The sequence below is a fragment of the Adiantum capillus-veneris genome, chromosome 26 (genome assembly GCF_014529385.1).
Source record: "Adiantum capillus-veneris isolate H3 chromosome 26, ASM1452938v2, whole genome shotgun sequence".
NCBI lineage: Eukaryota > Viridiplantae > Streptophyta > Polypodiopsida > Polypodiales > Pteridaceae > Adiantum > Adiantum capillus-veneris.
The window spans coordinates 10,820,793-10,845,704 of record NC_140956.1 but is presented as its reverse complement, the minus strand read 5'-3'; the positions used below and the strand labels follow the sequence as shown (position 1 = coordinate 10,845,704).

At 42.2% G+C, this 24,912-nt stretch overlaps 2 protein-coding genes and 1 pseudogene across 2 annotated transcripts; 2 read left to right on the top strand and 1 right to left on the bottom strand.

The window, feature by feature from the left end:
• Window positions 1–8,312: 8,312 nt before the first annotated feature.
• Window positions 8,313–9,478, top strand: LOC147422994 (uncharacterized; annotated as a pseudogene).
• Window positions 9,479–9,481: 3 nt separating this feature from the next.
• Window positions 9,482–10,060, top strand: LOC147422993 (uncharacterized). Its single transcript, XM_086501434.1, has one exon. The coding sequence runs from the start codon at window positions 9,482–9,484 to the stop codon at window positions 10,058–10,060; it is 579 nt and encodes a 192-aa protein (XP_086357560.1).
• Window positions 10,061–14,373: 4,313 nt separating this feature from the next.
• Window positions 14,374–19,615, bottom strand: LOC147422992 (putative alkaline/neutral invertase F). Its single transcript, XM_086502252.1, has 4 exons — window positions 18,734–19,615; window positions 15,879–16,313; window positions 15,217–15,775; window positions 14,374–15,095 (listed from the first exon to the last, which is right to left on the bottom strand). Exons 1-4 carry the CDS (start codon window positions 19,235–19,237, stop codon window positions 14,797–14,799), a joined length of 1,797 nt encoding a protein of 598 aa, XP_086358378.1. The 5' UTR covers window positions 19,238–19,615; the 3' UTR covers window positions 14,374–14,796.
• Between the last annotated feature and the right edge of the window lie 5,297 nt (window positions 19,616–24,912).

Sequence of the window (24,912 nt, the reverse complement as noted above, 5' to 3'; positions counted from 1 at the left end):
AAGTTGGCTGAACATCTCCTTCTCTCTCTTCAGGTTTTCCCATAGTGTAAGCCTGCATGGTGCTTGTTACTTGGTGAGCCAAAGGCTCTTTTTCTAGTATCTGAACGCAGAAGCCACCATGTGGCATTAGATTTATTTTTACTTTTTTAGACATGAACGCTGTAAATAAAAATAAACGCCGCGTAAAAGCTACCAAATGAGTAAAATAAAAAAAGCACTCTGCGCTGCTCAATTTTCCTCAGAAGCAGTTCGATCAACAGGTCGCAGAGAAGCAGCTCGGAGCTTTGACTGCAGGTTTGTCTCTGTACACTCTTTGCGAGAGAGAGAGAGAGAGAGAGAGAGAGAGAGAGAGAGAGAGAGAGAGAGAGAGAGAGAGAGAGAGAGAGAGAGAGAGAGAGAGAGAGAGAGAGAGAGAGAGAGAGAGAGATATGTAGCATATTGGAATCGGCCTTCTTTTGCAGTGAAGCCTGAATACCTACGCCTTCCCCGCGTAGCAATCATAACAACTTTGTGTGGAATAAGACCCAGTGGCAGTATGTCCAGCTTCAACTACCATACTTAGCTCGTTTCTGAAGGCGCAACTAGTTATGGCCAGCATTATGTCGCTCCAAGTATAGCTCATGTAGATTCATCCTTCAATGTTCATGGAAATGATATATTGCAGCAAGTCCCCATGAGCCATGCCTAATTCTCAAGATTCACACCAATTCTTTTTCGCGATGTTTATTCGTGCAAAAGCAAGCCGGGAAGAACCAAAAAAGTGTAATGCATAGCTTTCAAATCCTAGTTATATTTGTAAATCATCAGGCGTACTTCATATGCTTGCCGCCGTGATGAGCACTCTCAAAGATCAGATATTTCGTGTGATCAACCCATGGTAGAGGTTTGTTCTAGTGCTACCGAAACAGAAGATGTCAGATTTCAATCAATGATTAAGGTCATATCTAGATGTAATCACCTACGCTTGCATCTTGAACGCATGTGCCAATTTGGAAGACTCCCAACAAGGACAAGGACAGGAAGCTATGGGCTGTTTTCATCAAATGCAAAGTGAGGGCATTTCACCGTATTCCCAATAAGGGTAGGGATAGGAAGCTATGGCTGTTTTTATCAGATGCAATGTGAGGGCATTTCTCCATATATAATCACCTACGCTTGCATCTTGGTGTGCATAGAACAACAACAAATCCATTGTCGAATCCAGGAAAGAAGCAACATTTGATGCACAACACAAGCATAATAATTTTTTGATTGGACTAAACGTCCATGCTAAAAAGAAGGATTCCTACAAAATCATCAAGATACACATTGAGCCCACTATTCACATATTTAAGGAGTACATTGGTGAGTTCCTATGCCAAATGTGGTACCCTCATGAAAGTACAAGAAGTACTTGATGGACTTCCTTTCTAAAATGTCATTACTTTGAATGCCTTGACTGCATGAAATGCTCAACATGGCTCTGGCAAGGAAGCACACTTAATGCAAAGGAAAGGCTTCTCTCCAAATGTAACTATGGACTTACACAAGGCATTGGCATGCGTAAGAGAATTCACAGTGAGATTGCTAGCCGGTCTGTTGGAGATAGGTATCATGCTTGGTGGTGCTTTGGTCATAGTCACAAGTGACGCGTCCTGAGGAGTGGGGACGGGGCTCAAATGGTTTTTTAGTGTAAAAAAGAGGGTGTGTATTTATCTCTTAATGCGTGTCTTGTGTTTGGCAGGGAGGACATATATTCACAACACTGGACGTTTCAATTGCACAAGCGCGACTCCATCTCGACAACACTACAAGGTTCGTTATCTGTATCCAACATCACATGACTATGCGTTTGCTTGGCGCAACACATAAACGCTACGGGGCAGGGCACGACTTCTGTTTCTTATAATTTTTGGAGAGACCACAGTGCCAACTCTCCACCATACTTTTGTATGGCACCTCTGCATGAAGTGCACTGTATACTTTGCAGTTTCAGTTTGTGATGTTTCATTGCAAGAGGATATGTTTAACTATTCACATTGCTTTGTAGCTTGAATCAAACATTGTCCTCCGGCTTGCACAATTGGATGGCATTCGTACATGATTATTAGGTCAGTATGGCACCTCTGCATGACGTGCACTGTATACTTTGTAGTTTCAGTTTGTGATGTTTCATTGCAAGAGAATATGTTTAACTATTCACATTACTTTGTAGCTTGAATCAAACATTGTCCTCCAGCTTGCACAACTGGATGGCATTCTACATGATTTTTATCCTCTATTTATGGTTTTTTTATTTTTTGAGTTTGTCAAAGCTTTAGTTTAGCCATATGTTTTCCTCATGAGTGCATGCTCAATTTCGATCATCGTATCTATATACCAAATAGACATACATTTCTTTTCGCATAGTTTGGCAATTCAACCTATAGATTGAAATAAAGGAAAATTGACTACGGTTGATTGAGATAAGATGGGTGTCTCAAAGATGGTTCCATGATTTAGAGACTAAATGGTCGATATTACTAGATTGAATGGTGCAATCTGCAAACAACTACCAAACTAGGTTAACTCGCAACCCTTTTGCTCTATTCAATTACCCTCTTTAGTAGCCCGATGTCCTATATGAAGCACTATGCAACACAACTTACTTCTTTCCAATGCTCATTAAGTCCCAAGCTGAGCTATTATTGGTGCCTATCAATTGGTTCTACTCATTTTCTCGAGTCACCACAACAAAATCCAAGGTGACAACAATCACAACCAGCTAACCAACTAACCACATGCGCTCCAAAATCTATCATATTATGTGTGTCAAAGGCCCACCAAGCAAGACTAGTTGGTTGTCAATTGCGTTCAAAATTGAGTCGGGTAGAATGGTGCCGTAAAGTCCAAAAAGAAGCAAAGTGCACATTGAAATATGGTGAGGAACCATGAAGACGTGCAGAAGTTAAGGAGGGATGAAAATTATGGGGAGTAGGTCTTACAATCACATGTCATTTTTGTTGTCTTCTAATATGAAATTGTATTGTCCGTTCGTCATACACATGGAAATGAAGATTAGCCGGTTGCAAACCATGGAAAAGGAAGTAAAATCCGTAAAATATACAAGATAGTTCAAAAATCTTGCAAAGGGAAAATTATCAAAATACCCCTCAGAATCTTTCGAATATTTTGTCATAATGCCCTTCAAATTTTCCAAAATTTCCAAAATACCCTTGGTTTTGAGATATAATTTCTCCAAAGATAAATTTTTGTAGCTTTTCATAGGAAGAGTGATTATCCCTTAATACAAGATGCTTAAACTACAATTTGAGTTGGTTATGTAGGCTTTTGAGATGAATTGTTTCCTTATTTTTAGGCAAAATTGCCTTTTCTTGTGAGGTAATTTATGACGAAGTACGTTCTAAACACTCAAAAATGGATCTCTATTGTCAACAAGGAATAAAGATTAGAAAACCTTGAACAATCCAACCAATATAGACACAAGAGAATTTTTGGAATTTGAGGGGTATTTTGGGAATTTTCCCAAAATTTCTACGTACTTCGGATATACATCTTTACCTACCGTTTAGGAAAAAGACTTTCCCGAACACTAGGACTCACAGTCAGAGGTGCAAGCATCCAATGATTATGCATAGTCCTCGGGGGAAAGAGCTCTCGACTGATGTCTCTGACAATAAATGCAGCATCATAGACACAGCGTGCCATTCAGTGTAGGGAATGGCCCTATAGTGGTCATTCCTTGAAATAATGGGCGACCCCATGGTGACCGACGGAGGCCGGGAGCCATGGTGGGAGCGCATTATGTCAGGAATGGCCTCCGTCGGTCGCCATGGGGTCGCCCATTATTTCAGGAATGGCCATTGCAGGGCCATTCCCGGTCGTCAATAGTCCAGGGGAGGAGGGCCATCAACAATGCAGGTTACAATGCCGTCAACAGTGACTGTAGCCTGTGCTTTATGTAGCATTTAAAAGGTTGCCACAAGCCCTCTCAAGGGGCTACCAACGTCCTCTTCCATCCTGGACACCAGCGATAGTTTTTGACGCCCTTCTGCCCTTCAAATGGCTGTTAACCCTGCGTAGGAAGGGTTGACTCATGAAGAACCCTGCATTTGAAGGGATCGAATTGAAGTTGCCCTTCAATTGCGAAGGAAGAAAATTGCTCTGGTCTGTCATTAGAAGGGCCGGCCATCCAATTGCCCTTCAAAAATTGATTTCAAATTTTACAAGTTTTTTACTATTTAGACCAAGTTTAGTGATGGCCCATAGGTTACAGTTTCATGATATTGTGAGCAGTTGCCTTCAACTTGCCAGTTGGCAGTGAGCACTCAGCAATGAGTCGTGAGTTTGTACTTAATTTGAAATTTGGCCATGTGAACACTGAACTTTGAGGTGTGAACGCATGTACCTCGTACAAAGCACAAACCCCTAAAAAGGAAATGTACGAACTTACGGGCCTTCCTTTCGTTATCTACTCACTCCACTCAGGAGTCAGTTCTCCATTGCTCATGCTACGCAGGTTTCGTTTTTGACTTCTTGCGGCCCTGCCCTCGTCCGAGGCTTAAGCAGTCGAGCTGCTGCAGCCTGCCGTCGTCTAGACTCCCCACCCTGCTGCGTCAACCTGCTGCATTTTCGAGTCTCCGACCTGCCTGAGAGCTGCATTCTGTGACCTGTAGACTGAGTTGCTGCTTCTCCGACCTGCGGTGGCCTCATCTCACACACCCGTCACCCACCTGCCTTCATCTCGACTCTCTCCCTTCGCGCTTGACAGAAACGTAAGAATTGAAAGAGTTTTTTTTTTTTTGGGAACTTGTCTTTAAAATGATTATTGGGGTAGAGTTTAGACGACTGGTCTTTAAATTGATTATTCCCTGCAACCCTATTTCCAACTACTGGTCTTTAGAGATTTAGATATAGTTAGTTTGAAGCACTGTCCGGGAAAAATCATTTTCACAGATATAGAAACTTGAAAAAGCCCTTCAATTGAAAAAGCCCTTCAAGACAAATCTGAACCGGAGATTTTACAATACCTGTCTTGAAATTGATTATTGGGGTAGACCGTAGACTACTGGTCTTTAGAGTTTAAACTTTAGACAGTGGACTATAGTTAGGTTGAAACTTTGAAGGGTGGTGCACAATGCACATTACACATTGCTGCAGCTTGCAGGGATTGCCAACATCATTACTAATTCTTAACTAAAGAAAAAAGGGACAAACAATAAATTTGAAACTATTTGGGTTTTTATAATTTGAAGCATTTGCTGGTGATAAATTTAAATCTGGCTATATTTTGTCGTCTTTTTTCAAGGCAAGTTTCGACTCAAAAGTTAAAATGTGCATCCCACGTTTAAAGTGTTTTTATGCGTTAAGTCTTAAACTGTTTCAATCTTTTTTTTCCATACTCACAATTTTCAGTGATAGTGTGGTTTTAACTCAATAAAGAATGTATATTAAGTCTCAAGCCGGGTGTGTGACGTCGTAGGTTTCTATCAAAGACTTTTAGATTGCTTTCTTTTCAAGTTTTTTTGAAGTAGCAAAAGTGGTTAGTCTGTGTGCAGACCAAAATGAAAGAAACTCTAAAGCGTTTCTTTTTTTAAAGATTTGCTTAAGCTTTTAGCAGTAATTATTTATCATAAACATATATGTAGGTATTGGGACAATCCAAAATTGAAATTGACTTATGTAGAAGAAATTAGAATAGTCTCAATTTGCCACATGGTCATATGGTTTGACCGGGTGTGTTATCTTGAGCTATCGATTCTTACCAAATGATACTTTGTGCCTCTTTTTCCTATTGTTAATTCAAATTCTATAGTCTCAATTTTCCACATGGTCATATGGCTTGACCGGGTGTGTTATCTTGAGCTTTAGTTTCTTACGAAAACATAGATTATGTCTCTTCTTACAATAGCAAGGGTAGCAGACACCTTGGGAGTGTGTGTTACACATGCACAATGTCTTTATTTGGTATATAATTACAAATATAGTCTCAATTTGTCACATGGTCATATGGCTTGATCGGGTGTGCCATCTTGAGCTATCGAATTTTGCCTTTAGTTCTTCTATGCAGTCACAAATTCTATAGTCTCAATTTTCCACATGGTTATATGGCTTGACCGGGTGTGTTATCTTGAGCTTTAGTTTCTTTCGAAAACATAGATTAATTCTCTTCTTACGATAACAAGGGTAGCAGACACCTTGGGAGTGTGTATTACACATACACAATATCTTTATTTCGTATATAATTACAAATATAGTCTCAATTTGTCACATGGTCATATGGCTTGATCGGGTGTGCCATCTTGAGCTATCAAATTTTGCCTTTAGTTCTTCTATGCAGTCACAAATTCTATAGTCTCAATTTGTCACATGGTTATATGGCTTGATCGGGTGTGCCATCTTGAGCTATCGAATTTTGCCTTTAGTTCTTCTATGGAGTCACAAATTCTATAGTCTCAATTTTCCACATGGTTATATGGCTTGACCGGGTGTGTTATCTTGAAATTTAGTTTCTTTCGAAAACATAGATTATGTCTCTTCTTACGATAACAAGGGTAGCAGACACCTTGGGAGTGTGTATTACACATACACAATATCTTTATTTCGTATGTAATTACAAATATAGTCTCAATTTGTCACATGGTCATATGGCATCCGGCTGGGAACCCTCTGCAAAGATCTGCGAGGAACTCGGAATGTACCATGACTCTTGGAATACCACATGATGCCATCAACTATTTACAGAACTTGGGTGTCGGCTCATTTGGTACATGCTTTCAAGTAAGAATTGATGGCATTTCGTACCTTCCAAGTGAAATTACTTATGCGGCAAAGCAGTATCGAGGAATGCCAGGACAGAAATTAAAATCCTTCAAGGACGAGGTCAGCTTTGATCTTCGACACAGGGGGATTGTGCGTAGTATTGCACATACTTTCTATGAGCCTTTGATAGCCATTTTTCCATACTTCAATGGAGGAAGCATTGGAAAAATGATGCATAGTCTATCTTTTGAGAAAGGTACCTTCAGCAAAATTGTGAAAAAAGAAGAGAAAGATGGTGCAGGTTCAAGTAAAGGCAAGGCAGCTAAGCTGAATCAAGGAGAACTAACTCGAGTCGTGGCTTTTGCGAACAGTCTTCCAAATATTATAGCTGCTTTAATACACACAATGGCCTATACCCATCAAGTAGGTGTTGTTCATTGTGATCTGCATCCTTTCAATATTATGTTGGATTTTACAAGGGATTCAGATCCTTGAGTTGGCATCATTGATTGGGGATTAGCCATGAGGCCTGAATCAGAGAGACGTCAATCACTCAATTGTTGTCAAAGCAAAGCCCATAAGCCTAAACCTTGGATTGCTCCAGAGCTATTGAAAGACACACATAATGACCATGTGTATACCAGAGAGGTTGATGTATATGCATTAGCCTGGCTTATTGATCAAATGGTCAACTTCTGTAGGGAGTTTTCTATGGAATACAGAACCGACTGGCTAGCATCTCGTTCAGCAAGTGAAGCATACCATATTCAAGAGATTATAAAAGCTGGGTATCTTCTACAGGACAAGAGTAGAAAGTCATTTGAAGAATTGTATGTAGACTTAAGCCACATGCAATTGGATGGGACCAAATGTCTACGGCCATTGGTAGAAATGATGCCAGCCTTTTATTGAGTTAAAGTGAAATTTTCTTGTAATAGGATATTGGCTATCAAAGATGTAACTTTTTCTTGGACACCAAATGTTGGCCCTCAAAGATGTATTTCTTTTGTTTTCAATCAATGTATCTCAAGTGTTTTTATTTTGTATATTTTAAATATATCTTTTGTAGTCGCAAAGATAGTTTATGCGATGTTTTTGAAATTTATTGGTAGATGGCTCCTCTTGGACGACCTAAGAAAAATAAAAAGCAGAGGACCATTCAAGAAGTCCTTGGCTTGCATGATCCTAAACTCTCTCTTGACAAAGAGGCTGGTGAGGCGGCTACTACAGCTTTAGGTAACACTGAAGCTGAAGGTAGCTCAAGCAAAAAGAAGTATGCTCGACGATGGATAGAAAGCTGGAGGATACCTCATCCTTGGGCTTTTCCAACAGTTGATAATGATGGAAAAGAGAGAGTCAAATGTAGGTGGTGCATCTTTGCACATAAAAAGACTCAATTTAGTGGAGAAGTATCTTCAACCTTGCAAAGGTCTGCATTATATGAGCATGCGACGTCAGGTCCGCATTCAAACGCGAAGGCAATATGGAATGCTCACACTAAAAAAACCACAATTCCCATAGAGAAACACATTGAAGTGCTAACAGATGAGGAGAGAGAAAGAATCTCAGTCATGCAAACTTTGTGGTTTGTGGTTCGTAGAAATTTGCCTTTTGATGAGTTTTCAAAGCTTTGCAATTTCCAACGTTTCATGCGGACACCAAATATGCCAATTGCAAGTGAATATTCAGCTTATACGAGCACAAGTGCAAGAAAAGAGTTTGCAAATGCCATCAAACAGGTCTATTGGGAGAGATTAAAAGAGGAAATTGTTGCTAGTCCCTTTTATTCTTTGCAGATTGATGAGAGTACAGATGTAAGCACTCAACAATACATGATTCTTTATGTTACTTATATGCGGGAAAATGGCAATGGTTGTATATGCGCGTCATTTGTGGATTTGTTGCATGTCAAAAATGCTGAAGCTGAAAACTTGTATTCTATCTTGATAGCATTTCTGGACAAAATGAAGCTGCCATTGCATAAAATGATAGGCATTGCAACTGATGGTGCCAGTGTTATGATAGGTGCTAATAATGGTGTGGTTTCGAGATTGAAGAAGGTTGTGCCGCATCTTTTGAGTTTTCATTGTGTTGCACATAGGGAGTCTTTAGCTGCAGGTGATGCATTCAAACTATACAAGGAATTCAAATTTGTGGACAAAGTGGCTAGAAAGTTATATGAATGGGCTTCCAGATCCGCAAAGCGACATCTATCATTGGCAGAAGTTGTAAAGGACTTCAATCTTGGTCGCAATGGAGAACTGAAGTTGTTACAAATGCATGATGTTCGATGGCTCTCAAAAGGGCAAGTTATGATAAGGGTAGTGCGCTTAATGCCAGCTTTATTGACTGTCTTGAAGGCAGAAGAAGCGCACTTGTATGCATACCTCACAAACTACAAAATACAGTTCCTTTTACACTTCTTTGCAGATGCCCTTGGAGAGCTCAATGTCTTGAGTTGTAAACTTCAAGAGTATCACATTGATATTTCTGCTATCGATAACCATTTGAAGGCTTCTATAGAGTCTTTGCAAATGGCTTTTCTAGGGAATGTATTTGGGTGTGAGGCCATGTACACTCAACTTTTTTTGACAAAGGCGATAAATCAACACGGCATCATTGATTACATTGATTCCTCAGGAATTCACATTCTCATCAACTACATCTTGGTCCTATGTGTGACGAGGATGTTCTTGATCCACATGAAACTTTACACGGAGTGGTAAATAATCTGGCTTACATGGCAATTATGTACATCAAAGGTCTGGTGGATTCATTGTCAAATCGTTTTAAGGTTGATTTTGATCTCTTTGAAGCGGCAAAGTACTTTAGCCCGAAGGATTATGATCAAGACTTACAAAAACTAGATTTCTTTACGATAAGATGGCTAGATGTATTGTGCAAACAGTTTGGAAAAGGAGCCAACTCTTTCATTAATGAAGAAGAATGCAAAGGAGAACGCAGATCTTTTATCACACGAATTCGTAACTACTTCAAAGGTAAGAGTATGCATTCAGCTTGGCAAGATTGTTGCAACCATGAAGAATGGGAGGTTTCTTTTCCATGGACCATGAAATTATGGAGAGCTCTGCTTTTACTTCCACTTTCATCAGTTGCCTGTGAAAGAGGCTTCTCAAAAATGAATAAGATAAAAAACAAGTCTCGTAATAGATTGTCTCTTGCATCATTGGGCTTAGCAATGTTTGTTGGACTCAATACTCCGAAGGCTTCATGTCCTCAAGATGTATTGTGGGAAGAATGCTTTGATATGTGGAAATCTATGAGGAAGCAAAGGATAGCAAGCTTGGAAACAAATTGATTGTTACTATGGAATTTTTTTTGCTTAGATATTCAGCCAAGCGATATGATTTTGTATCGAGGGCTCTTTTGCATTGTATTGGTATCGAAGGACTTTTAATTTTATTTCAAGGCAGTTTTTATTCTCCAATTTTGTACTTTAATGATAAAAATGAATTCATATTCATTATGTCATTGGTTTCATTTGCTCTATTTCTATGTAATTTCAAAAATTTACCAAGTTGTGGTCCGTGGACTGTGGTTTGAGGATACGTTGTTTAAATAATGAACTTTGTCAAAGTTATACTAAAAGGATGGTTAAAATGCATGGAAGAGTGTAGATAAGTGAAATATTAATGTATGGGAGTATACAATAAGTGAAATATTAGTTTTCTTGGAATTTTTATGAAGAAGGGTGCAAAATTTTCCTTTTGTTCATTAGAAGGGCAATTGTAAAATTTGCCCTTCATTGTAGAAGGGCATAAGCTGCACATGCCTGTCATTAAACATTCGGGGTAGCCCTTCAAATCCTATCACTGCCAGTGGACACGCCATATCATTGCATGTGCACCCTGACGATCAATAATGTAGGCCGTTAACAATGCAGGTGACAGTGCCGTTAACAAACCAGCAACTGACTTGGCATGCAATGATTGCCCCATCTTGGACACAATTCTGGCTGCAGAAATGGCATGCAACGATTGCTTCATTTGCAAAAAAACTATGGCATGTCACTTTCAACATTCCGCCCGCTGATGCATCCGCACCACAGAACATTCCATGGGCTGATGTATTCGCAAGATAGAGGTTGCAGACTATATTGGCTTCTAAGTGTTACGGCTGTTGAGCTGGCAAGCATTCGCAGCATGTAACGTGAAATTACGCCTTTTAATCGACAGTAGATGTACGGCTGTAGGTTGCTGCCCTCCGACCCTGAACTTTGACAAATATAAAAATTGCAATCAGCTTCAAACATCATAACCATTACCTTGAGAAATAATCAACATTCTCTCAGAAAACACCAGCATAGATTGACCGTCAAGGTGGGGGACTGCAAACTGCAGCCGTACGTCGGAATTCAGAGTTGTAGCCGTTAGATCCAAGACAAGTCAGCATTTGGAATCCAAAGCGTGAGCGTCCAATCAAACATTGGCAGGCCAGCGTTGGGAACTCTCTGAGCTGTTGACAACTCAGCAACCGAAATAAATGGATATTGCTATGCTTGCTGCGTTCCTCTCTTCCAATGGCATGGCTCCAAGTCAGCAGGCGGAATATGTTTCCCCTGCACACTTTGGTCACTTATCTCTGATCGTTTTCTTCACTGCGCGCTTTCTCTGATTGCGTTAATCTTCACTGGCAGCTGGTCTGCTCCTGCGCATTGCAGCTCATGTCCTTCACCGGCAGTTGTTGGTAATGTTGGCCCCCTTCCCCCCGACCCTTGACGGTCGAGAATGGTCACTTGGTGACCATTCCCCTGCAATGCAAGTTCCCGCACGGCTCCCGCCCTCCGTCGGTCACCATGCAGTCACTTGCATTATAAGGAATAGTCACTTGGTGACCATTCCCTACCCCGTCATAATCCAGGGGAGGGGGGTTGCACATCTAGACCGTTACATCTACTGGCGGTTAAAACCTAGAATATGCTGCTGCGGATTGTCAACCTACACTGCACTAACGCACTGTACTATAGTGCAAGCGTGCAGTTGGTCCTCCTGCTGACACATCAGTAGATAGAACCCCCCTATCGCTCTGATGACAACACATCAGCACTCGTAATTAAGAGGCTTTTGGCAAATCATGGATTGCTTGACAAGTCAGCACACAGAACGTCAATTTTTGCCGAATCTGGCCTCCCTCGCCCTGGACTGTGACGGCTGGGAATGGCCCTGCAATGGCCATTCCCTGAAATAATGAGCTCCCACCATGGCTCCCGGCCTCCGTCGATTACCATGCGGTCGCCCATTATTTCAGGGAAAGGCCGTTGCAGGGCCATCCCCTACACGGTCAAAGTCCAAGGTTGCGGGGCAACGCGTCCATCTGCATGCCATTAAATCTTGGAATGTATAGCTGCAACCATTGGAGAACGAATCAGTCGGCAACCAATCACGACATAGGCTAGGTTCAGACGAAGACGGCGGCAAAGGCAATCTTCCCTTTCTGCTTCCGCCTCCCCAGTTCACAAGAGCGCCATTGGTAATGGCTGAAGAGGTTGAAGACTATGCACGTAGCGAATGAAAAGAACTGGCGCTCTCTCTTCTTGCACAGACTGCAATTATCGCTGAAAAGGTAGCGGAAGCTTGCAATTTCGAGGGGGGGGGAGGGGGGGGGCTCGTTTATAAGTGACACGGGGTCACGCTCATGGGATCTACGGCAGGGGTGCGCGATCGGCATCCCATGGATTTTAGACCGTCGGATATCCGCAGCAAGGGGGGGCAGGCTTTATGTACTGCAGGAGTCGCTTTACTTGTAGTGGCGCGCGATAGGCGGGTTGGATGGAGCTTAGGAGTGTAACGGGGGAGGTCAGGGGTTCAAGGCCCGGAGCACGGCAAGAAACCTAAAATTTTATGCTCGTCCATCTTTAATCAACGGTGGATCATTACTGAGCCGTCGATCCCTCGACTTGACCCCGTGTCCTTTATGGACGAAGAGGGGGGGGGGGGGGGGGCACCTTTAAGTGCCACGGGGTCCCAAAGCATGGGATCAATGGCTCTTGTGCAAAATCAAAGGCGCGCGCAAATCTCGATCGTCGCGACGAATAAAAACTAAACTCGGGATCTCGAGTTTAGTTTTTACGTGGAGATCCCGAGTTTACCTTCAAATAGATGTGAAATCACATCTATTTCAACGAGGCGCACGCGGGCGCACGCGGGCATGTTGGTCAAGGCGTGTGCCCCCAAGCTGATGACGAGGGTTCAAAACCTAGCTGGGAAAGTGAGGCATCCCGAGATTAGGCTGACTTCCCGAAATTAGTTTTTTGAAATCTAAACTCGCGATCCCGAGTTTAAATTTTAATCGATCAACGATCCAGATCGATCGCCATCCCGCCTTTCAATTGGGACCATTGATCCCATGCTTTGGGACCCCGTGGCACTTAAAGGGGAGGGGGGGGCCTCGCCCAACTCATGATGGGTCCGGAAGACCACAGAGTTTCCTTCACCCAATGGCTGCGGCCCACGGAGGATGCACACCCTTGCAGCTTTCTCTGCCTCCGCCTCCTCCTCGTCTGAAGTTTGAACCCATCACGACTTAGCATGTACGCATCCAGCATTCAGTTGTTGTCGAGTAGATTCAGGCCATCTCAGCATACGGAAGGCCAGGGGACTCCCCTGTACCTTTGATGGCCGGGAATGTTTGCTTAGTGGCCATTCCCGTAGTCAATACTCCAGCCTCCACCAATCGCCCTGATTACGGGGAATGGTCGCTTAGAATGGTCATTAAGCGACCATTCCCTACCCCTTCATAACAGCAGACTCGTAATCCAGCCTCTTCGCTAGTGAACCACTGAATAAAACTAGAGCATGTCACTGCCAGCATTAGCATGTTGTTGGCATCAGCAATTTTGACAAGGCAGGCTCTGTCTCACGCAACTAGGTGTGGCAATCATAATGATTTGGGTGTCTAGCAAAGTAGCTTACATGCTTCAAGCACAGAGCGGTGATGATTGGAGCCTCCTGCGTGTTGGTAAGGCTCTCATTGATGGAGTGCATAGTTCTAGTGCCAACATGAAGTTCAGCCTCTCTCTCACACTCCAGATAAGAGAACCTCTTCAGTAGCTTTGAGGTTGGAAATTACAATCCCAGTACTCATACCTACATGCATCATTTTGTTATTGAGGGAACTTGGGTAGGTCCAATATTCCTTGGTGGATGTATTTTTCAGAAGCCTTGGAGCTTCCGAAGTATGCTTCAAGCAGAGTGAGTGCTTCAAATACTTAAAGCATACTCAACAGATAGGACTTCGCTTCGGTAAAGACTTTCGACAGATTCATGCACTCCTTGGATAAACAACTTCCAAGAAACCTTTCAACAGATTCATGCATTCATCTCCCAATAAATGCATCGATACGCTAGGCATGTTTGACAAACAGAGGGCATAGAGGGACGGATGGGAGAGAATCGCAAGAACTGCTGAGCACACTTTTTCTTTGTTTTCTTTTAGTCTTCACTTCAAGTGTTAAGACTTGTGGCAAATTAACACCAAATGTTTCCACATTCTACTTCAAATTTTGTCACCCTCTTTTGCAGATTGCCTAGATTTCACACGAGATTACCTCAGTTTTAGTACCAGAAAAACATCCATGGTTTCTATACATCTGCAGGTAAGGCCAATAAGCCATTTGTTTTCGTGCATCAAAAGCTTTCTCATAATATTTGCATTTCTGGGCAATAAACAATGTCACAACTTGTGGTCAAACAAGATTTGAGGGTGAAAAGTATTTTGTTGAAAACAATTAGCAACTTACAAAAGCATTTTCAGATGTGAAGGGAAACAATGCAGAGGATTCTCGACCTCGTCCTTCTCTCTTCTAGTTTATAGGTGCGGACTAGGAAGGTTGAAACACATCCCCTGCCCTACTCTGCTGTCCCTAAATACGGACAATTCAGCTCTGCATCGTCCAGTATGGTACATGGAAGAGGGGCGAACAACCAAGGACCCAAAAAACCACGCCCAGGAAGCTATGTATACTTAGTAAATGGCAATGATGCCGGACCACACAATTGGTAGAACCAGCTCAGGAGAATTTATGGGAATAGTCCACTAAACTGTCCATGACTGTGATCTAGGCATGCACGAAGATTTGGTTTTCTTCTCATCCTCGAGCGCAATCATACCTAGATGAGAAGGGTCCTCCAGCATCATCTTTGCAACAAGGTAGCCAGCTACTGACCAGGTTTGAAACTTTCGAGCCTGCTTTCCTATAAATCTGCCCAGCTTCCCATCGTAGTACTCTGGCCAGTGGTCTTTGGAGAGCCTGCTCTCTAAAAGCTCAATCGCCTTCCGGGCTATCTGTGGTCTTCCTGTCTTGATGCAGGCTGCTGTGAGGAGCCAAATGAGGACTGCACGCATAAACAAAAGTTTGTAATTAACCCCTATATATACATCTCAAAGCTAGGCAATTCATCAGACGTACTCAATGTAGATACACATGTGTGAAAAATACAGAAGCATTCATTATACCAGGCCAGGACCCTCCATTATGGTAGCTCCACCTTCTGTTCTTAGGATCACATCCTGTTACGATTTTCCATTCATGTCCTTCTAGTGCAGGGTAAGCAATCTTGAGAGGCATCTCTCCTATCAAATCTGACCACCTCTCTTCCAGCAGGTCCATAATACCCTCCTCCTGCTCCGGTGTTGCAAGAGAAGACAAAATTGCAACACAATTGCCCAAGCAAAACCATCGAAAATCCATGCGAGCTGGGCTCACGTTACCTATGAAATAACCACCCTTCATGGGCATAAATTCAAAAACCCAATCTGGAATAGAATCAGGTATAACGTTAAACTTATTGACAGCAGTGTGTGAGTACTCTTCTGTCTTGTATCTATATACATCATTCAGTTGCTGGAAGTCTAGCCAAAAGTAAGATCTGATGTGGAAGTTCAGAGCTTGCAGCCTTTTGTCAATCCTTTCCCGCAGCTCCTTGGAGTCACCTTGAGGCTTGAGCATCAATTTCGCACAACGCAGGGCCATGTGAAAAAGAGCCTGGATTTCTATGGGGTAGCCATAGATACCCTGTAGACATGACAGAGAAACAAAACCACCAGCTGAAAATGTACCCATAACTTCGAGAGTTTGGCAGAGAGACAAAAGACAAGCTTGAAGATTGAATGTGTACCATTCTGCGATCAACCATGCTGCAACCATCAGCACAAAGCAGGGTGGGAAAGGTGTCAAAGCCCTCAGAAAGACAGAGATTAAGAACAAGACGGATGCCTCGTTGGCACTCAGGAGAGTCTGCAAGGGAGAGATCCCCTGTAGATTTGGTGTATGCGCGGAGGAGGATGATCCACCAGAAGCCGGAGTCCACTGGTGCCACCCGCCCAATGGCACTTTCACCAAAGTCAGCCATCAGGCGGTCTTGCTTCTTAACCGAATCATGAATGACCTTAAAGCTGGCAGGCATGGCCCCCTTCCCTAGGGTAAAGTTGTCAATCCTCTTTTCCCAGTTTGATTGCAATCTTAGAGCCTTGCACAAGAAATTCTTTACAATCTCAGGCTCATTGTTCATTAAGAAGGCCAATGCACTTGGCACAAAGTCCCGCACAAAAACCTACACAAGCACAGCAAGTTCATAAAGAACGTAGTTCAAAATTGAACAGCAGCGAATGCCCAGTTTCAAGCAGGTATCATGTGAGGCGAGTGATCAGATTTTTGTCAGATGCCTACAATATCTAGAAATAAAAAAACCTTAAATGGTTACTAAGCTGTCCATGAAAATTACTCATTTTCATGCACATTCTGTGCATAACCATAAATGATATAATACAAGTTGATGTGAATATGTTAGGTGTGTAAAGATCCAAATTTCATCCCTGAAGCAGATCAACGCACAGGCACAGACCCTATGCAATTGAAAAAATGCAGGACATCCTTCTGATTTCTCTAACAAGCAAAAGACTGCTTCACCAAATTCTCAGCCATACTAGCAAAAATCATTAATCCTCTGTTATCATCCTGATCAGAAAAGAACAAAGCCGCGAGACAATCACATGTCATTATATCAAACGAGAAGCATCCATGAATTAGCAGGTTCTTAATTTATCGTGCATGCCATACATTTGAAACTTTAACATAGAATCTAGGGTGCAACCTACCAACACTTTACACGCTTGTAAGAAAAACAAAATCTAGTTATAATGAGTGCCCCATTTCTAGAGTGGAAACAATGTGCTCATAGATTCCATGGAAAAGAGAACCTTATCCAGTAGAAAAATCTTTAGCATTCATCTACTTTAACATAGAATCTAGGGTGCAATCTACCAACACTTTACCCGCTTGTAAGAAAAACAAAATCTAGTTATAATGAGTGCCCCATTTCTAGAGTGGAAAATCAATGTGCTCATAGATTCCATGGAAAAGAGAACCTTATCCAGTAGAAAAATCTTTAGCATTCATCAAAAGTTTGAACATAACCAGAGTATTGTTGTGGAGTTTCAGTGACTGATCAGGTTCTCAACCATACTTTTCAAAAAGGTACACCATCTTAGGGTTAAGCCCCCCTCTTTTATCCTCTAGCGTTTTCAAAATAAGGCTCTAGCCTCACTCTCTTACAAAGGCTCTAGTATATAGGTAACTGAAATTAATCAAGGTTCATGATATGACCCAAAGAGGAAGAAAACACGCCTCCATCTGCTTTTGCAGAGTTGTTTTCCATCTAACCCACATTCTATTTTGTCCAAGGACACTCAACATGCACTCTCCTTTCAATTCCAACAAAAACTATTTGCATGGAGAGCCTCGTATCTCCTTAAAATGGATACCCTTCAGCTATACTATTGGTAAATTCAACTCAATATGACCCGAGTTTTGCAGAACAATTGGTGACAACCATGGTGCAAAATGATCCCGAAACCTAAATAACATCGTGTGGAATTGAGAATGGCACGCTCTTCTCCTATAGATGTTCATAATTTTGGCTCTTGCAACTTCTACCAGATTTGAAAAATTCAGTCCTTCATGTTACTCAGAGGAGGCATGCCTATTACAAATTTCAACCAGTACAATAATACTTGGAAAGGATTGGCTATACTATGCCCTAAGTAACCATACCCCCACGAGGGTAAAAATGCTTTGGTCAAACCCCACAAGAGCCACCTATCTGGGGTGCATCCGACACTGTTCGGCCTAAGCCACCGAAAAAAATTTTAATAATCCGGATCTGCAACAACAAAAAGCCCTATAAATAATTCATTTGTGACCTGACATTTTAGGATGATGTCTTGACCTACATCCACCAGGATTATGAAATGCCAAATCCTTTGTTTCTTTCATGAATAGACTACATAGCAATCCTTGGAAGCTCAAATAATTCTTGCTTATTGTAAGAACTCCTCCCATTAACCACTAAAGTGCTAGGAAAGGTTGCAAAATGCTCAAGCAATTGAATAAAAGCTAGGACACAGTAGCAGGCATTGAGTGTGCTGGCTTCCCATTGGTGCTGAAGGTCATGACGGTTATTTAATTGTGTTGCATCTTCTAACGTATTTTTCTTTTTTTGACGCACCAGAGAGCCCACAGGGGGAGGTGCTTATCCCTTCCAAATATTAGCCATGAAAAATTAAAATGGTCGGGCAAGGGCCGCGTACCATCGGGCAAGAGCCACACGTAGGCATCACCATGGCCACGGAGAGAAATCGGAGAGAACGCGTAGGCATCTTCTAATGTATTAAATACCGACTCATGCCATACCAGGTAACATTGCCAATTTCATCTCCTTGTCATTCATTTGACAACAATAAAATTCCTAAGAATAGACTTGTCCCAAACTGCAAATTGAAATTTTATGTTCCAGATAAATCTATGCAAGCACCTACTAAGGTACTGCTGAGGTTATGTTTTTTTCTAAAAGCCAGGAACCCCAAATTGCGCGCCTTAGCAACAGCAAAAACAGCCGCTAAGATTTTCCTATGAACCAGACCTAGCTTGGGAACCCATCATCTCTAAACATCAAGCTAAACTAGAAATACCTACCTGGTCATAGTTGAGAGCTTCCTCGGAGTGGTCGCTTGCCGCAATTGTTCCGACAGGCTTGTCCTGAAATTTGACGATTGATTTGCGGAGGCAATCCCAGGCTTCAGCAAACATGGGATGCGGCTCATAGCAAGAGACTTCAGATCTCGGTGACTCAGCCCCAGATCTGAAGCTTGGTGATATTGTGAGAAGCATGCCTTCCAGACAGTCAGAGCTCCGAACTGTCTCCAGCACTCTACACACACGTGGGGATGCCATTGAAAAGCTCGACCTCGTCTCGTGCTCATCCGAGTCATTCCCTGCATACGATCTGGGCGGCCTTACCACCTCAAATTCGAATGCAGACAACCTACTATCCTCTGCGTGGCCATTCTCGTGTACATGCAGTCCATTTGACAGCGGGCCTGGGTGCTCCGTATTCGCCTCCCTCCGCAGGAAGGGGTGTTCTGTGTGCAGATCGAGTGAAAGGGGGGTAATGCTGAACATTGTCGACGGCAGATGCATTCAAGTACGGTAGAACTCCTGGCTAAGGGTGAAAATGCCGGGAAGGGGAAAAAAAAAGGACTTCCACGAAGCCGGAGAAAAGGGGCCAAAAATTCAGAGAAGACGAGCTTCCTGGGATCTTCTGACGATGCTAGGCACGATGCCGCAGCGGCAGGCAATTGGAGAGGCCAAGGAGAAGGGAGTAGCTATGGCGGAGGTGTTGTGCATACAGAGCAAGTCCGCGCAGAGGAACTTTGAAACGAGGAGTAAGAGAGAGGAGAGCGATTTGGCAGTGGCAAATTGGCACGCGCCAAATGGTTAAAAGGACAGACGAGGGAGAGCAATGTGGAGCACGCCCCTGCTCTTATCTTTGGAGGTCCCCCCCCCCCATTCGGACCTCTTCCCTGCATCGCCGCCTGCTGCGCCGATCTCGCTTTCTACACCATTGGTAGGCCCAAACGCTAATTAACTAATCTATATATCTATTCCATTTTCTATTCGCTTCTACAGTCTTTAACATTCATCAATTCATATCAATTCCAATGGCCCCCTGTCGACCACTGTTCTGTCTATATCTATACTATATTATTACTATACTATATATTAAGGAGACTAGTTTTCAGTGCCACGTGTTACAATTTTCTTTATCCAATTGCAGTGAGGATAGTGCGCACGCAGGGGGGAGAGAAAAAGAGAGAGAGACGGCCGAAGGCCGTCGGCCACATTATACTATATATTAAGGAGACTGGTTTTCAGTGTCACGTGTCGCAATTTCCTTTATCCGGCTACAGTGAGAACAGTGCGCATGCAGAGGGGGAGAGAGAAAGAGAGAGAGACGGCCGAAGGCCGTCGGCCACACTAGTACTTTCTTATGCAACTCCCTACGGTGGTTGACGTGTATAATATATATGTCCCTCCTTTACCTTATTTTATTCAACCTAGTTGCAACCACCAGACTCCGGAGTCAAAATCTCTGTATCCGTCATCCCCTGGGCCCTTTTTGTATTAATTAGCCATATACCCCACCCAGCAACATAAGAGGACGGGTTGTCAACGAGCGCTAGCTCAGTTGATGGAGCAAGAGCCTCTTGAATCCAAGGTCTTGGGCTCAAACCCCCTTGACAGCTCGTGTGACTTGTGTTGTTCCCCAAGTCTATATGATGGCTTGGCCTACCTTAGAGCGCTTCCACACGAAGCGTTTCAACCTGTCTGTTTCAGTGCCACGTCTGCAAGTACTCCATTCCCACGGTGCGTTTCGGCAAATTGCAGCAAATCTCGCCCAACCTATTCCTGCAGGCAGTGATTTCTGAGGGCTCATCGTCTCCAGGCGGTGACTGCGGCTCCCCGACGACTCTCCATGCAAAGACCTTGCAGCCCACCCGATCAACCAACTGCGCAAACGCACGGGGGGAAGGCGAGCCGACAATTATGGCTCAGTTTGGTAAAAGTTTAATTCATTTCGCAAACGCACCGTGTGGAAGGCTCCTTATCGTTGGGATGCTCCACCTCAGGGAGTCAAGAGTGTGTGAGCTGTAATTTCAAGTTGTAGGTACCTCTCTTTAAAATAAACAAAAGAGGAAGGGTCCTAGCCTTTAGGTGGTGAATTGAAAAGCCCATCAAGCTGAGATTACGAACCTCACATTTGGTTTTATTTGGCAAGCCTAATGTAGTTTTGACTTAATGTAGTTTTGACAAGTAAAGGTAATATGCCCCTTTGGAAACTCTACTTTGCTATTTTGATCTTCAACCTACAAATTGGGCTCGCATTGCAACCGGTTATAGGCTAGAAGGTGTCAACAAGGCTAGGGAGTGCAAGTTTGGTTGAACACTGGTGTTAAAAGAAGAGAGAGAGAGAGAGAGAGAGAGAGAGAGAGACACTCCATTCACTTGATAAGGGGTAGTGCACTCCTCCCATCATATAAGTACGTTGAATCGAATCAGGGGCAACCTCCTCCTAGCATTGTTTGTGTGTGTGTGTGTGTGTGTGTGTATATATATATATATATATATATATATATATATATATATATATATATATATATATATATATAATATATATATATATATATATATACTAACTAGAAGCCTCACCTTCTCTCCTATAAAATAGCCTTTCAAGCTACGGGGTACGAAACAGTTATTATTGAGGAGCATCTCTACACATGAGTGTCATGTGGTTTCCATGCCAAATCCTCGTAACTTTAAAGTTGAGCTTGCATAATTGTCGGAACCCTAGGTAGTTGATAATGTAATTTTTAATTTGCCTACGAGAGACTTTTCATTGCAATCAAGATGTGGTTATATTTCTATTTGTGTCAATTTTTACTGCATTATTTCAGAATTGGTGTGTGATCATCATCCATACGAGTATGATAATGACCCTTTAATGTGTAATGGTGGGGGGGGGGAGAGAGAGAGAGAGAGAGAGAGAGAGAGAGATCAACATAGTTTGCTACTTTGACACTGTTATATATGGTATGTTTTTGAAGCTATTGACAAATTCAGGTATGATCATCCATGTCATGGAAGAGATGATCAAGTTCGATTTCTCAACAAAAAGTTTCCCTGTTGTGCTTATCCATCTTCTGGGTCGCTATTTTGTGAATAGCCACATGGAATTTTCTTGTTTTTCTGCACATGAGTACCACGATTGCAACCTTCTGTATGTAGGTTTGTTCTAGCCGAGCTAGATATTTGTTCCCTCAACCTAAGTAACTATTTTCCATGACAAGGTCTATCAAATGGACACAAATATGTCATCTATAAGTTCGAAAACAATTTGGAAATTGATACCTTCAATCGTTGGCAATACCCAAATCCTATGCAAATACTAAGATTGGGCCAGATCAGTGAGAGAGGGTGCACTTGTCATCTCTCTTTTAGAAAAATCTTTCTCAGCCATTTTCAAAATTATGAAATATATTGATAAATCATTAAAAACCCTCTTCCCACAACACAACCAAATGGGAGCTTATGGAGCCTAGTTATAAGTTGATGAAGGTGCCAAAATAGCATTCCTTTGTTTTGCCTTGCCACATCCTTGCTAGGTGTGTATTCCTAGCAATTGACATCTTTGGGCAACATGCATAGCATTGAGGTCAAACAAACCAACAATGAGAGCAACAATGACAATGATGGCAGGGGCATCAACGTGGAGAGCCACACACACACACACACACACACACACACACACACACACAGGTGAAATAAGACAAATGAAACATGCTCTATGTGGAGCTTATCAATGGCTCTCAATACTTGAATGCACTGTGGATATGGGGGTGGCAACTGAGAGCTCGTGAAGCACTTGCAATAGAACGGTATGCAAGGAGTGGTCACACACACACACACACACACACACACACACAGAGAGAGAGAGAGAGAGAGAGAGATTTTAACATTGTAGGAACAATCCCCAGAGACCTCAAAGATCTACCCTGCTTTGGAATTCATGATTATGACTTCTTACTTGAGAGGAAAATGAATCGACTAGACTTGGTTTCATGAGAGAGAGAGAGAGAGAGAGAGAGAGAGACTTACATCAAGCATGCTTAGAGGCCACAACCTCATGTTTACAGCATCTCCTTTCATTTGAGACAGAGAAAGAGTTCCATCAAGCATGCTTAGTACTTATGCATCACGGTTCAATTGCCCAAAAGTCCTACAAAGATAAACATTTAAGTGACTTTTTTCACTTTTGTTTCTCTTGGGTTTAAGGTGCCATTGGTTGGTAAATACAGAGGGTTTCCATTTTCTAAGGTGCCAATGGTTGGTGGGTTTAAGGTGCCAATGGCCATTTTTTGAGGAAAAAAAGAAGCAAGCAAAGTAAAATTTTGAGCGAGGATGACCAAAACTCTAAAATTGCACCATCATAAAAGAGATAAAAATAATTACACAAAGCATGGTTGAAACACCTAGAGAGATGAGAGACCGAGTCATAGTGTTACAAAAAATGTTAAGAAATCGATGAAGAGAGAAGATACATGACCCTTGAAAACAAGGAATTTTCAAAGTCATTGTTCTCTGCAAGCAAAATTAATTTCAAGCAGTTCCATCACAAAATTTCCATTGACCACAAGCGAAATTATTTTCAAGAAGTCCCATACAAAATTGCTATTGACCACAATCTTACAACATGTGAAAGGTGTAGGGTCCTACTGCATACTCATATCCACCCAACTGTACTCCTATTAAAGGCCCTTGGCCCTCCTACAGGAGACCCCTTTGACATGCATGAGTAGTTTAGGGCATTACTCTCCTTGGTCCTACCATAGGCCTAACATTACTCCCCCTTGGAGAAGCGTTTTCATCGTTAAAGACACTAATGCTTTCCACAGTGGCACCTCCCACGGGTCCAGCTATCAACCATGACCAATACCATGATAGTTAAGAATATGTGCAAATTCATACGGTTTAGTAGGATGATCAATGAAACCAACAAGAACATCTTGATCATCTACATGGTTTTCCCTTTGTAAGCATTTTCTGAAATGTCTTATATCCAAAACCAGATGAGCGAATTACCAGAATTAAGAGGTAACTAGACAAATGACCAGTTTTCAGACTTTCTAAAGGTGCGTAAGAATGCCTCATCTTAACTTTTTGTGAAAGTGACTTTCCGATGTAATGGAAATGGCCTATGAACTTTGAGAATAGAGGAATTAAGAGAATTAGAGTGAGCATTTTTGTGAAATTACTTTGAAAACATAGAAGGTGAACTTAATTGATGGTAGCAACATAAACATAGTATTTAATTATCTTGGCATGAACAATACTTTTGCAAGAGAGAGAGAGTATTAGAGAAATGACAATAGTTGAGGACCCAATTTACTTGGAGCCGGTCCCCTCCAAAAGGCGTTTGTATTTTAGATTCTCCCATCAAGAGAGACTTGATACAATACAATTTTTGTGTTCCTTGTGACCTAGGTGATGCAATGAAGATGGAAAACTTCATGCATCAAACACCTTCGAAGGTGGAGAGAGATAGTGGGGAATGAGGATAGGGAAGAGGAAGAAGAATCATCCATAGGAGAAAGAAATAGTTCCTCACTTATCATCACTCTTCTTGCTTAGCATAGCATAATAGCATAGTAATGAAGATGAAGAAGATGGCAAGCTTAAGCATTGAAGCATGGCTCTTGGTTTAATTTGCATCCCATAGCCAAGAGTGTTAGTGTAGGCTCTCCAATTCTCAACAAGCTTGGAGAAGGAGATGGAGCTCTGCACTTTGCACTCCACACAATGAGAGAATGTGTGTGTGTGTGTGTGGGAGAGTATACCCCCCTCTCATGCTTGGTCCACCTCTCTCTCTCTCTCTCTCTCTCTCTCTCTCTCTCTCTCTCGCGTATCATTTGGACATGTGTCCTCTTTTTCCTCTTTGAGAGCAGTACTTAATTATTTATTTTTATGCATCTAAATTCTCATTGGACCCCTTTAAATCCTATTCAATAGGATTCAAGGACATCATGAGGGCCAAATCCATCGATTGAAACAAACTTCTCTTATTTAAATTTTATCATTGATCTATTTAAACATTACTAACACCAGGTGGGTTGGGCGGGGAGTCTCCTGGTGATAGCCTTGTATGGCTACTTGGGGTTCCCCATAGACTCAATTTTGTCTTTTTGAATATGTCTTTTCAAGATCTTCATCAAGTATCAAACGGACGGTTAGAATTATGTTTCTATCATGTTTCA

Bases quoted from the DNA above. Each gene is read 5' to 3' on its own strand.
- LOC147422993 (XM_086501434.1), top strand. From the start codon at position 9,482: ATGGCAATTATGTACATCAAAGGTCTGGTGGATTCATTGTCAAATCGT.
- LOC147422992 (XM_086502252.1), bottom strand. From the start codon at position 19,237: ATGCATCTGCCGTCGACAATGTTCAGCATTACCCCCCTTTCACTCGAT. The intron at 16,314-18,733 runs GTAGGTATTTCT...GTGCTTGTGTAG, and splicing joins AAGCTCTCAACTATGACCAG to GTTTTTGTGCGGGACTTTGT. The intron at 15,096-15,216 runs GTATAATGAATG...TTATGCGTGCAG, and splicing joins TAATGGAGGGTCCTGGCCTG to TCCTCATTTGGCTCCTCACA.